The sequence below is a fragment of the Zootoca vivipara genome, chromosome 16 (assembly GCF_963506605.1).
Source record: "Zootoca vivipara chromosome 16, rZooViv1.1, whole genome shotgun sequence".
Taxonomy (NCBI): domain Eukaryota; kingdom Metazoa; phylum Chordata; class Lepidosauria; order Squamata; family Lacertidae; genus Zootoca; species Zootoca vivipara.
Window position 1 is genome coordinate 42,162,225 of NC_083291.1, and position 14,915 is coordinate 42,177,139.

Consider the following 14,915-nt stretch of genomic DNA (forward strand, 5'->3'; position numbering starts at 1 on the left):
TGGCTCCCTGTCCTATACTTTTCTAGCACTCAGCCTGCCCTACAAGGTTCTTCCTGTACAATGTTTTTTTATTGCAGTCAAACTGGCAATTTCCCATTACCTCGCAGGGTTTGGACTGCAAACCATGGTCAACGGTGTTCTGTGCCAGTGGACTAGCTGAGCCAAACAGAGGCTTCAGTGCTGCAAGCGCAATAACCTATCAATGGCCATATTATAGCACACAGTCTCCAGTCTTGACTCTGCCTTCTGGTATTACTGAAGAGCAGAAGGGTGTGTACTGAGACAGCATGGCCACACTGTTGCAGCAGCAAATGCACGTTCCCCTCTGAAATTATGCATAATGTGAACCCTTGGGTTCCTGTTTCTGCTGCTTCCGCCATAACGTTTTGTCAGTAGAGCATGAGACTTTTAATCTTGGGGTCGTGTGTTTGAGCCCCACGTTGAGCAAAAGATTCCTGCATTGCAGGGGGTTGGACTGGACGAGTCTCATGGCCCCTTCCAACTCTACCATTCTATGATTCTATGATTCTTGTGCCAACCTTTTCTGTAGCCTGCATTTGGTGTGAGAATCATCTTCAATTAGTTAAGGAATTTCAAAGGACTTGAAATGATTGGGGAAAGGATGACGATGGGGCCACGGGATCAGCACTCAGCACCTGTCAGCTGTCTTCTGAGGAAGCTCAGCCAACTCTCAATGGTAAAAGATGGTCAGGTCTGGCTGACTCATCACCTTCCGACAAAGAGAATCTCTGGGGTTTGACTCAGGCTAGCCAGAAGCCAGCAAGTGGAAAACAACATGGAGAAAGCTCACGAGATTCAGGGCTCAAACCGCAAAACCAGTTTTTAATGCCATGGCTCATAGTCCTGGGACATGAGAAGTAATGCCCTTTGAGCATATACAAATTGCCTTTTCTTTGCCACTCAGGTAAGCACCACCAATCCTTGTATGCCTGAGATCAGAACAGAGGGCATACAGGCCAGAGCATGGGATTGCTGTTAACACAATGTTGGATTATACAACAGGTAGACTAAGCATGTGTTTAGGGCATCAGAAAAGCAGGGGCACGAAACTCCCCCTCCGCACACACAAAAATGAGATTTTTTAAAATAAAATGACATTTGATATTTTTAAGAAATCATGTGAAAACTCAGAACTTTGTTAGGCTTCCTTACACTCTCCTAGGCACCCTTCCCTCATTTTCCTGTTCTCTTCCTAGCACCCACCTAAACCAGGGGGTGTCCTACTGAAGTAGATCAAAATGATGTGAAGTTGCACAGGACCTATATGCTTGTGCATTTCAGCATACAGTGGTACCTCGGGTTACAAATGCTTTAGAGGTTACAAACACTTCAGGTTACAAACTCCGCTAACCCAGAAATAGTACCTCAGGTTAAGAACTTGGCTTCAGGATGAGAACAGAAATCGTATGTGTAAGTTTTGTGTCATTTTGAAAAAAAAATAATTTTTTTAGGGGCTTAAAGGTAAAGGAACCCCTGACCATTAGGTCCAGTTGTGACCGACTCTGGGGTTGCGGCGCTCATCATGCTCTATTGGCCGAGGGAGCCGGCGTACAGCTTCCAGGTCATGTGGCCAGCATGACTAACCAGAGCAGCGCACGGAAACGCCGTTTACCTTCCTGCTGGAGCGGTACCTATTTATCTACTTGCACTTTGAGGTGCTTTCAAACTGCTAGGTTGGCAGGAGCAGGGACTGAGTAATGGGAGCTCACCCCGTCACAGGGATTCGAACCACCGACCTTCTGATCGGCAAGCCCTAGGCTCTGTGGTTTAACCCACAGCGCCACCCGCGTCCCTTTTGTGGCTTAGTATTGTTTTTATTTTGCATCATGAATTTGGGGGGCACAATATCCCCCGCCCCGTGCTTAGGGTCTCTAAAGGTCATGGATGCCTTAATCTGGACTGGCCTCTCTCTCCTCTTCCCTTCCTTCTGAAACTGAAGCTGCAGTCCAGTCCAGAAGGAGAAACTGGCCTGTTAATCCCCAAATGCCCACAAGAGGGAAGCATCTCAACCTTAGTTTCTAAAAGCAACTTATTTTTTACCTTGGGTAAGATGGATGCATTTCATAGCTTGCATGGGGATGTTCTTTGTTGGCTTCCTCCCCAATCAACACACCCAAACACTCTCTGTGTTCTCTAATGCCACAGCTTTATTCAAAAACTCATCTCTTCCCCACCCCTTGCCCCCCAGGGGCTACACTGTCCCAGGGGCTCTGTTATCCACCTCTTATGCTCCCCTCCTTATTTGGCTACGACTACACAGTGAGACCTTGACTAAAGAATAAACATCCAGCTTCCTGGTGCTCTCTAGAGGCGGTGTATGCAAAAGTGGGTGTGCAAGGAAGAAAAGTGGGGGGAAGGGCATGGATTGGGAAGCCCCATACCCTAAAATCCATGGGGAAGGGAGTCCTCCTACCAGGAGCAGGAGGCAGAGGTGTGTGTGCCCACCTGCCGCCTGTTTCCTTCATGGCTGTTGCCACAGGTAGGTCTTGGATGTGTCAATCTGGCCTGGTGGAGGGGGCAGCAGGAGAGGGTGTCCCCCTCCTGGGGCTGGAGGAGGGGGTGGGGTTGACATGGGCGGAGCCAGTTGCGCCAGCGGTGCTATGGGCAGGGGTGGGTCCCCCTCAGCATCCCACAAGCTGATGAGGGGTGGGTAGACCTCGTTGAGGGGGATGGCTGCCGCATGCTGCATGTACTTTTTGAGCGAATGGCGGCAGCCTTTCTCCTTGAGTCGCCGTGAGGCGCACAGAAGCAGCAGCACTGCGCTCAGGGCCGCCAGCAAGGAGCCGGTGACGGCAGCCAAGGCTGCCCCTCCAGCCCAACCTCCCATCAGCTCCACTGCGAGCGAGGCCTCCTTGGTGGTGACATTGAGGCAGGAGCGCTGGGTGTGGGGCAGCTGCAGAAGAGGCGGAGTCATGGCAGAGGTTGCCAAGGGGCTTGTTGGGGGTGCCAAGGAGCCCCTGGGAACTGCCAAAGAAACCGTGGTTGTCAGATGAGCCACAGAAGAGGCGGAAGACCCTTCTTGGGTTGCCCAGGAACCCAGAGAAATTGCAGAAGCATGTGGGGTTGCTAAGGCAGCTTCCCAAGAGCTGGTGGGGGTCACCAAGGACGGAGGGACAGCAGCTGAGGACCTGGGAGCAGAGGACACAACAGTCAGGCAAATCTCATAGCGGGTGGCTGGCTGCAGGTGTGTGAGGTTGAACTCCTTGATGCCCACAGGGACTCGTGCTGTGTAGCTCAGGTGGGGATTATGGATTCGCATGGTAGCTGACGACCATGGCAGCAGTGGAGGAGGTGGGTGGGCTGTGGAGGACTCACTCTTCCTCCCCTCCACAAAGGATGTCGTCCACTCCACCACCACAAAATGTGACTGAACCTTCTTAGCAAGGACAAGCAGCTGGATGGGGGCAATGGGTCTGTCTTCTATCACAGCAAGGACCACACTGCGGCTGGTAGAGCCCAGCCCATTCCACGCCACGCAAGTGTAGACTCCTGAGTCTGCCGGGCTGGTGGCACTGATCTCTAGAGTGCCCCCTACCCTCAGATGGAGCCTCCCTGACCCTATGGTCACTTTCACCCCTGATGGCGTTATCCAGTGGAACTGCGGTGGTGGCTCCGAGCTGGCTGGGCAATCCAGAGCTGCTGTTGAGCCGGCTGATACCTCCAGCCTCTCGGAGAGATCCTTGGAGGAGATTTCTGGCAAGCATGATCCTCCCATGACACCTTTCAGCTCTTCTTGGAGCTGTCGCCCAGCGGCTTCCGAGGGCAGAGTGCAGAGCGTGGTTTGGGACTCAATCAACCGGACATGTCCCATGGCCAACGGCTGCCAGGCTTCTGGGCAATCACAGCGTAGTGGGTTTCCGTAGAGACTGAGCTCTGCCAAAGCTGGCAAGGCCCCTGTCAGGCCTAGAGGGAAGAGACTGAGGGCCGTATTGCTGGCCAGAAGGGTGCGAAGAGCTGGCACCTCCTGGAAGGCTCCAGGATGCAAGTAGGAGAGACGCGGGTTGTTGCACAGCTCGAGCTTTGCCAACTCTGGGAGATTCTCAAAAGCGCCTTTGTGGATGCTGGTCAGATCCTCCATGCTGTTGAGGCTCAGCTCCTCCAAGTGCAGCATGTCCTTGAAGTCCCCTGTCCGAACTTCTGTGATGGGGTTCTTGTTGAGATCCAGGAACTTCAGGAGAGGAAGGCCCTTCAGTGCCTTGGTGGGAACACGTGGAAGATGGTTGTCATAGAAGGACAAACTTTCCAGGTAGTCCAGCCCTCGGAAAGCATCAGCGGGTACTTCACTTAGCTCCATCCCAGCCAAGACGAGGCTGTGAAGCCGTCCCAGTGGCTGGAAGCTGCCCCCTTCTAGCTGCGAGATGGGGTTCTCTCCAATCATCAGGATCTCCAAATTGGGGAGAGAGAGGAACCAGTGGTGGTTAATGGCACGGAGATGATTGGCATTGAGATGCAGCCGAAGTAGGCTGCTCAAACCGGCAAAGGCCAACGACTCGATGGAAGAGATGCGGTTGTGGTTTATGTAAAGTTCCTCAAGTGATGTGAGGTCATGCAAACAGTGGTCAGGTAGCTCCTCCACCTGGTTCTCCTCCAAGTAAAGCGTAATGAGGCGCGAGAGGTTAGCTAACCCAGTATCGCTGATTCTGGAGAAGTGGTTCTGCGAGAGGTCAAGCTCGGTCAGGTTGAGCAAGTGCTGCAGCTCCCCGCTGACCCTGGATATCTTATTGCTCTGCAGCAGGAGAACCTGGGTGTCTGAAGAGAGATTCCCTGGCACTTGGGTCAACAGCAGGTCATTGCAGTCCACTGTACGGGCCTCGTGGTAGACTGACTGTGGCGTGAACCACGGGCGAGTCTCGCAGACACACTGTGGCGGGCAGGTGAGAGTGGCAGGCAGCAATCCCGGCAGGAGCAGCACCAGCAGAGTGCAGAGCGGGAAGGAGGACATTGTGTCCTCCCCAGATAGGCTCCCTTGGCAACAGCCTGGGGTCTAGCTGGGGAGAAAATCTTGATCTGTCAGATGTGAGCTCTAGGGCAGTCCATGGAGCAAGCTCATCTCTGGAAGGCAAAAGAGAGAGTGAGTTGGACCAGAGGTTCCCAAACCTATTTGGCCTAACACCCCCTTTACAGAAAAAAATTACCCACAATCCCCGGAAATCTACCTTCTCTAAGCGAGCAAACAGAAAGATGCAGTGACAAATTCGTGGTCTTTTATGTGTTTATATTTCTACCTATGCTCTACAACACTTCCCACTTTCCAGACCTGGGTGAAGCCGGAAAGGGAGAAGCCCTTGTCTCTAGCATGACTGCCAGATCCAGGGGAGGCATTGTTGCTGTCCAGCAATGGCGCCTGACTTGTCACTAAGCGTCATTACACAACAGATGAAACATGTAGAAACAGTTTTTCAAAATTTTCTTCTCCTCTCTTCTCTCTTTTAGGGTCTAACAACAACAACAACATCTGTGCACACGGCACTTTTGCAAAAATGGTCACAAAAGGGCAAAACCTGATGAAAACACAGACTATACAAGCCATTGGCTAAGGCATTACAATGTCACAGCCATGAAAAGGGTCCAAGGCACAAAAGTTGGTGTCAATTGGGAAAAGATGGAGAGAGGTCAGCAACAGAGGGAGGGGTTTCCATGGTGTTCTCATGCTGCAACCAACTCACATCCATTGCAGAGAGCTGTGGGGCCATTTTTGCTCCCTGGCATCATGTCCAGGGCAGCAACATTTCTGGTCCTCTCCTCCACCACTCTTAAAAGGTTAAATCTGACTTCCCTGCTGAGGGCTGTTTGGGAGAATTCCTCTCTTGGTGTGCAATATGTGCCCTTTGTTGGGAAAGGGATCTGAATTTCATTCCCCTCCCCCAATTCTTTATTGTATTAATCCTTATACAATCTTATACACATGTACATTGTTATCTTCTTACATAATTAAAGATTTGATACAGCTTTTAAGTTACATGTTGTCTTTTCTTTTTTCCTTATTCTTTACATTAAATCAAATAAATACCAAATCATAGAGAAAAAAATTCATATGTTAAACAAAATCAAACCTAATTTATTTACCTGAGAATATTGACTTCCCGCCACCTCCTGCTCTACATCACGTTTATATTTTCGAAGTACGTACTTATCTCACTGTCTTCTTACTAACCTTCTTGGTACTTCTCATGTCATTTCATACCATATTTTGCCTATTCCTTATATATTTACTTTATACATGAGTCAATCAAATGCTGCCATGGAGGTTATATCATTCTTGTTACTATCTTGTAAGTACCTTTTGAACATATCCCATTTTTTTTGCAAACGATTGTTTTGATTTCCCCCTGATGTTGTTTGTTAGTTGGGCCATCTCCGCATAATCTATTAGTTTATTTTGCCATTCCTTTACTGTAGGAGTTTTGTCCTCTTTCCAATTTGTGGCTATTAATAAACGGGCTGCTGCGGTAGCATACAGAAACACTTCCCTTACATTTATAGGGATATCACTGCTCAGGATTCCTAAAAGGAAGGCCTCTGGTTGTTTTTGTTTTTTATAAAGGTTACCTTAAAAATTTTCTTCATCTCTAAAAGTTTGGAGGAGATATTGATACCACCCCTGAAAGAAATAATGAATGAAACCCTAATGAATGGAAAAGTTCTGGACACATGGAAAAAAGCATTAATCACACTCTTGCCAAAGCAAAATACTGATTTAGAACTACCCACAAATTACAGACCTATCTCCCTACTCAACTGCAATTACAAAATCTTCGCAGGAGTGATAGCAAATAGATTAAACACAATATTGAAGGACATAATTCATGATAACCAAGCTGGATTCGTAAAAGGAAGACAAATAAAAGATAATATAAGAAACATCATAAATATAAATGCCTGGAAAATGACAGAGGAAAAAAGGCTGCGATAATGGCAGTAGATACGGAAAAGGCATTCGACAACGTATCTTGGTTGTTTATGAAAAAGTTTCTAAAAGGTTTAAATATTGGTGAAAAACTGGAAAGAGCAATTGGAGCTATTTATCAAAATCAAAAAGCAAGATTAATAAAAAACGGAAGAATTACAGGAAATATAGATATATAAAAAGGTACAAGGCAGGGTTGCCCCTTATCCCCACTATTATTTATAATCATGTTAGAAATATTAATGAAGAACATTAGAGAAGATGAAGATATCAAAGGAATTGTGGTTGGGAATAGGAGGTACAAGATAAGGGCTTTTTCCGATGATGTAATTATTACCACTGAGGACCCCGTAATTGGCATACCAAAAGCACTTCAAGGAATAAATGAATATGGAAGATTGGCTGGATTCAAAATAAATTATATAAAAAAGTATATTAGTAAAAAATATGGAAAATAAAGAAAAATAACAATTACAGGATATGACAGTTACTGTATTGAAATTAAGAAGAAGATGAAGTATTTGGGAATACAGGTGTCAACAAAAAATATAGATTTATATCAGGAAAATTATGAGAAAGCATGGAAAGAAATACAATTTTTAAAAACAATTTGGTCTAAATTAAAACTTTCTTTATTAGGAAGGATATCAGTAATCAAAATGAGTGTTCTCCCCAAAATGCTTTTTTTGTTCCAAAATTCACCCACATTAGGAAATGCAAAGTGCTTTAAAGAATGGAGGAAAGATCTGGCAAACTTCGTTTGGAATGGGAAAAAACCTAGAATTAAATATAAAATTCTTACAGATAGAAGGGAGAGAGGAGGTTTCAATTTGCCCCATTTGGAATTGTACCACAATGCAGCCGGCTTAGTATGGCTGAAAGAATGGATTGAATTAAAGAATGCTGATGTATTAGACTTGGAAGGGGTGGGTCTGGCCTTTGGATGGCACAAATATTTATTGGAGGAAAAATTGAAATAGCGTAGTAGCTTTAATAACATAAGAAAATCTATATATAAAATTTGGAAGAAACATAAAAGTGTATTGGAACCAAGGACACCGTGGTGGATATCGCCAATGGAAATAAGAGCGGTAAAGAGAAAAAATTTAGAGGGGAATTGGCCAACATATAAAGTCATCTTCTTTTTGTGTTTTTCTTTTTATGTTGTTGTTGTTGTTGTTGTTTCTTTTCCTTTTTTATATGCTGTACCGTATATATATGATTTATATGATTTGTATGTATTTGATTTGAGACAATTTCTTTTATCTTTGTAAAATTGGTTTAAATAAAGAATATAATATAAAAATAAAAATTTTCTTCATCTCCTCATATATAATATTCCAAAATTCTTTGATTTTCCGGCAACCCCACCACATATGATACATATCACCTCTTATCTCCCCACATCTCCAACAAAGGTCTGATATATTTTTATACATTTTGGAGAATTTGGATGGTGTGAGGTACAAACGGTATTGCATTTTCATCATGTTTTCTTTGATTGTATAACATGCGGTAAATTTCATATTATGTTTCCAGAGGGTCTCCCATTCGCTCATCATAATTGTACATCCAATGTCCTGGGCCCATCTTATCATTACTTCTTTTACCCCCTCCTCCTTGACTTCCCAGTGGGAAGGAGGTGGTGGTACATTCTTGAAATAATCTTACTGTTATTAATTAACAGGTCTTTTTCTAACCTCGAAGGTTCTTCATTGAATCCTTTTTTAAAAAAATCCAGTTTGAATGTTTCATGTAATTGATGATAATCTAATCAGCCTGTTAGATAGCTTTTGATATCTTCATACTTCTTCAGTTTGAATTGGTTGTCTTCATGTATTAGTAATGATTTGTATGTTATCCAATTATCTTTCATATTTTTTTCTCTTTACTGCCTTGGCCTCCACAGGGGAAATCCAGTGTGGTGTTTTTGGCTCTAGCAAATCTCTGTACTTTGCCCATACTTTGAAGAGTGAGCCCCTTATTATATGGCTGGTAAATCCCCTGGGGACTTTTCCCCCTGTGGAATTCTTTTCATAATTCAGGTAGGCATGCCACCCGAATCTCAGGTCATGTCCCTTGATGTCCAATATTTCTGTTTTTTTTGCAGTTGGAACCAATCCTTTAACCATGAAAAGGATACCGCTTCATAATATAATTTCAAGTCAGGGAGTCCAAATTCCCCCCCCCGTCTTTGATATCAATAAGTAGGGTATGTTTTATCCTTGGCCTTGACCCTTGCCATATAAATTTAGAAATTTCCTTTTGCCATGTTTTTATGCAGCCTGTGCCTCCTAATATTGGGATATTTTGGAACAAAAACATAAATTTTGGTAATACGTTCATTTTTATTGCCGAATACGCCCCCCAAAAGATAATTTTTATCTGCTCCAGATTTCCATGTTCTTTTTTATTTCTAGCCACATTTTGGTATAATTATCCTGATATAAATTAATATTCTTCGGCGTAATCCAAACACCAATATATTTCATTTTTTGGCAGAATTTTAGCTGTGTTATATGTTTAATTTCTTCTTTTTCTTCTGTTGAGAGATTTTTAGCCATCAGTTTAGTTTTTTTGTTGTTTAATTTAAAACCCGTCACCCTTCCATAATCCTTAATTATTTCTAATTGTTTTTGTATACTCTCCTTTGGCTTCTCCGTGGTGATTATCAGATCGTCAGCAAACGCCCATAATTTATAAGTTCTATTTCCCAAGGTTATTCCTTTAATCTCCTCTTCCTCTCTAATTTCTTAATTAGCACTTCCATCACTAAAATAAAGTTTAAAGGGGATAAGGGGCATCCTTGTCTAACTCCTTTAGATATTTCACATTTCTCCAATATCTTGTTATTTACTATTATCCTTGCTTTTTGATTCGTATAGATTGCCTGAATTCCTTTATAAAACGAATATCCAAATCCCATTTGACGTATAGTGGCTTTCATGAATTTCCATGAGATCTTGTCAAACGCTTTTTCGGCGTCAACTGAAATTAGCAGGGCTGATTTGTCTATTCTTAAGTCTAAATATTCAAGAATGTTTATGATTTTTCTGATGTTATTCTGCACTAGCCGTCGAGGGAGAAAGCCCTTCTGGTCTTCATATATTATCTTGGTGTGTAATATGTGCCCTTTGTTGGGAAAGGGATCTGAATTTCAAACCAACTTTTCTGCGGTGTGTCGCATGCGGCAGCTCCTGGTTTGCTGCAGTTCAGCTGTGTCTGCTCCAAGCACATTCCCCATCCCCTTCTCTTTCCCAAGGCACAGCCCTCCCACCCCCCAAATACTTGGAAATTCCCCTAATTTGAACCTTTTAAGCCCAGTCCCCCTCTTCTTCTTCTTCTTCTTCTTCTTCTTCTTCTTCTTCTTCTTCTTCTTCTTCTTCTTCTTCTTCTTCTTCTTCTTCTTCTTCTTTGTAATTTTTTATTCCAGATCAGTTTCATTTGTTTCATTTGTTGAGACATTAGTGTTACATTAGGAAGTAAAGGGGGGAGAGGTGGGGGGAGGGAAGGCGGGTGGGGGTGGGGGTGGGGTGCCGATGTTTCTATTTTACTTAATATATGTGGGGGGTTTAGTCCCTGCTTCTATTGATGTTCTCGCCCCACTCTGTAGGGTTTGCCTGCTGCTTTGTCTAATGGCTACAGAAAGTCTTTGTGATCCCAAATAAATCAACAGGCAGAAAGTCTTTGCCTGGATAGATTTTCCCTACTTCTCCTAAAATGTAGGATTTTTTTATTTGTCTTGGCCATAGGCTAAGAAGTAATGAATGCCCAAAGTCAGAAGCGTGCAAGGAATACAACCCTTTGTAGAAATGTATCTGTAACTCCATACATACATCAATCAGAGATCAAATCTGAGATGAATTATGTGTTTATACACCCCAAGTGCATTGCTGAAGCAGATTGTCACTGCTGCAATCAATCACATTCCTACTTAAGAAAATCCTTAAGAGCTTTTGCTGCTTGAAAACAAAGTCACACTCCTACTTACACGGTTGTCTCTTCCATTTAAGAGGAATTTGATCTGGCCCAAAGCAGGTAAATTCCTGTCTCTATAAGCTAGGTTGACCGGATGCAAAAAGAGGAAGGGGGTCTTTAATAAGATGGACTTTTAGCAAGTGCAGCTTCTCTCTCTCTCTCTCTCTCTCTCTCTCTCTCTCTCTCTCTCTCTCTCTCTCTCTCTCTCTCTCTCTCCCCCCACCCACCCATAACAAGCTGCACCTACTGAAATGTCCTCTGCTTTACTACCCTTAAAAGGTACCAGAATCCAGGCCAAGTACATGCCATACATTTAAAGCACATTCTCTCCTCCCAAAGAATTATGGGAACTCTAGTTTGTTAAGGGTGGTGGGAACTGTTAGCTCTGCAAGGGGTGTAAACTACAGCTGCCAGGATTCTTTTGGGTTGGATGCTTCTGATTTGTTTGCATAAATAGCAGATTAACAAAGGGCTGCTCTTCCAAAGAGCCTAGGTTGTATCCAAATAACCAGTCCTTAATTGGAGGGGAGGAAAGGAGCAAGTATTCTCAAGGAATAGGGACCTTTGAAGTGGAAGGTCAGAGACAGGTGTGGTCAGCTGATGGGCTTCAGAAAGAAAGTTTAATGTCAGGTCCTTATTTTGTGAAACGGGGGTCCATCAGAGTTGATGGAAATGGATGGAGAGCTCTTCAGAAGCAGAAAGTACTGTAGAAGGGATAAGGAAAAGGCAAAGAAAGAGTGAAGGATGCAGCCTCTGGGATATCCAAAAAGGTTCCTAGATAGCAAGGTGAACAGTATTGCCTCTTATGCCTGAGTCAGGCTCAGAAATTAACACAGTGATATGAGTTGGTGGGGGTGGGGGGTGGGATAGGCTGTATGCAGAGACCCTTCTCAACCCTGGATATAGCAAAGTGTTAAAATCTGATTCAAATTGCTGAAACAGCCAGACAAGTCTCTTGGGAAGGGCACTCTAAGAATGGGACATTAAGGTAACAAAGGAAATGGCTCTGTGCCAGATTATTGGGCCTCCCTCCCTCAACTCACTGGTAGTTAGAGAATCAAAGGCCAGAGTTGGGAGCTCAGGTATGTTTGAAGTAGAAGCTAGCAGGCTGCAAGCTGGGCAGCTGGAAGACAGAGCTATGCCTGATTTCTGTTTGAATCCAAGCCTGTAGCTCTGCCTCAGTCTTCACCAAAAAAGAAAACAATGCCCGACCTGAAGAATATGGAGCAGATGATTCAGCAGGGGAAACACAGCCCAGAACAAGTAAGGAGGTAGTACAAGAATACTTGTACTAGTTTAGATGTATTCAAGTCTCGAGGGCCAGATGAACTACATCCAAGAGTATTAACAGAACTGGCAGAGGTGATTTCTGAACCACTGGCAGTAATCTTTGAGAATTCCTGGAGAACAGGTGAAGTCCCAGCAGACTGGAGGAGGGCAAATGTTGTCCCTATTTTCAAAAAGGGGGAAAGAGAGCACCCAAACAATTACTGCCCAGTCAGCCTGACATCAATACCAGGAAAGATTTTAGAGCAGATCATTAAGCAAATGGTCTGTGAGCACCTAGAAAGGAACGCTGTGATCACTAAAAGTCAGCATGGGTTTCTGAAAAATAGGTCATGTCAGATCAATCTGATCTCATTTTTTGACAGAGTCACAAGCCTGGTAGATGAAGGGAATGCTGTGGATATAGCCTATCTTGATTTCAGCAAGGCCTTTGACAAGGTGCCCCATGATATTCTTGTAAAGAAGCTGGTAAAATATGGGCTAGACAATGCTACAATTCAGTGGATTTGTAACTGGCTGGCTGACCGAACCCAAAGGGTGCTCATCAATGGCTCTTCTTCATCCTGGAGAGAAGTGACTAGTGGGGTGCCACAGGGTTCTGTCTTGGGCCCAGTCTTATTCAACATCTTTATCAATGACTTGGATGATGGGCTTGAGGGCATCCTGAGCAAGTTTGCAGATGACACCAAATTGGGAGGGGTGGCTAATACCCCAGAGGACAGGATCACACTTCAAAATGACTGTAACAGATTAGACAACTGGGCCAAAGTAAACGATGAATTTTAAAAGGGAGAAATGTAAAGTACTACACTTGGGTAAAAAAAATGAAAGGCACGAATACAGGATGGGTGACACCTGGCTTGAGAGCAGTACATGTGAAAAGGATCTAGGAGTCTTGGTAGACCACAAACTTGACATGAGTCAACAGTGTGATGCAGCAGCGAAAAAAGCCAATGCAATTCTGGGCTGCATCAATAGGAGTATAGCATCTAGATCAAGGGAAGTAATAGTACCACTATATTCTGTTCTGGTCAGACCTCACCTGGAGTACTGTGTCCAGTTCTGGGCACCACAGTTCAAGAAGGATACTGACAAGCTGGAACGTGAGGAACGGCTTAGGGAGCTGGGTATGTTTAGCCTGGAGAAGAGAAGGTTAAGGGGTGATATGATAGCCATGTTCAAATATATAAAAGGATGTCATATAGAGGAGGGAGAAAGGTTGTTTTCTGCTGCTCCAGAGAAGCGGACACGGAGCAATGGATTCAAACTACAAGAAAGAAAATTCCACCTAAACATTAGGAAGAACTTCCTGACAGTAAGAGATGTTCGACAGTGGAATTTGCTGCCAAGGAGTGTGGTGGAGTCTCCTTCTTTGGATGTCTTTATGTGGAGGCTTGACAGGCATATGTCAAGAATGCTTTGATGGTGTTTCCTGCTTGGCAGGGGGTTGGACTGGATGGCCCTTGTGGTCTCTTCCAACTCTATGATTCTATGATTCTGAAGAGTGCAGCAGAAATGCTTGCAGCTCAAACAAATGAGCAAATGCAATATACCCGGAATGTGTCTCACCTACAGTTTGCAGTGGCAGCCTAAAATGCTTAATTTGAGAGGCGATCCGTGCATGGGTAGGTACACCAGCACATTGCTTGACATGGCTGATTAGTGTGCTTATTTGTGAGCAAATTTACTTGCAGGTATATAATAATAATCATAATAATCATAATAATAAAATAATTTCTGCCCCGCCCATCTGATTGGATCAGTTCTCCAGGAATGGAACTGTTTGTAAGTGCTCAACCATCATGCCATTATAAGTGGCAAATTTGAGGGCAGAACCATTTTCCCTGGGAGGTCTCTGGAGATGAAAAATGTCATAGGTGAGCATAATACATCTATGAGGAAGCAGTTATGGCCATGAAACAAACCTGGTTTGGTACCCTGATCAGTGCCAATACAGCAGATGAGATGTAGATTATACCAGCTTTTCTTGGGTTGTTCTGGGACTAATCCCAAGGAAAACAGCTGGTGTAGATGCTGGTGTTTCTATTCCTGCTTTGGGGGAAAGTTTCCCCTCCTCGTCCTTGCGAGCAAAAATCAGTGACCAGCTCCTGAACCCTGGGTGCTGTTGATCTGTCCCATCTGTGCAGGATGGGATTTTCTAGACAGTGGTGCTGGCAGCAAGAGGGCCTGTTGGGTAATTGGTGACCTAGATAAACCACTGTGTGGAACAGCTGGGGCCTGACAAGCCTTGCAGATCTCTGGGCGGGGGCAGGGGGGGGAGAGAGTCGGGGGACAGAAGATGAGAAGACACGACCCTGTGGATCAGGGCACTTGGTGCAATATGTGAGGAGCAGGGCAGGACTTGTGGAGGGCTGGAGGAGACAGGCATGGGTTTGGATGCCGGGAGCAATAAGTCATATCCCATCAGGAAGGATGATGGATTGCCAAATTCAGACCCCATGAGAGAGCTTTTGTCCGTCTAAGTTCAGTTCAGTCTCTGGTGCCCTTCCTCAGACTACAGCTCCCATCAGTCCTGGCTACTGGCTCTGCTGGGAGGGGGAGCTGAGTGGAAAGAGAAGTTGCTGAATTGTAACTCATTACCAAGCTTAAAACCATGGAGAGACCTGGTCTGAATAAAGACATTGGATTCTTATCTCATTATACATGATAAAGCTTTCTTTAGCCACCTCACCCCTTGCTTTTTCCTGCAAGACCAATTGCA

General features: G+C 44.6%; 1 protein-coding gene across 1 annotated transcript in view; it reads right to left on the minus strand.

Annotated features, from left to right (window-relative positions):
* Nucleotides 1-330: 330 nt before the first annotated feature.
* Nucleotides 331-14,915, minus strand: part of LOC118075383 (leucine-rich repeat neuronal protein 1-like) — a 36,498-nt gene continuing 21,913 nt past the window's right edge. Inside the window, exon 2 of the mRNA XM_035097327.2 lies at nucleotides 331-5,073. Within this exon, the coding sequence (XP_034953218.2) occupies nucleotides 2,483-4,963 (2,481 nt within the window). The 5' untranslated portion in view covers nucleotides 4,964-5,073 and the 3' untranslated portion in view covers nucleotides 331-2,482. The remainder of the gene's footprint in view (nucleotides 5,074-14,915) is intronic.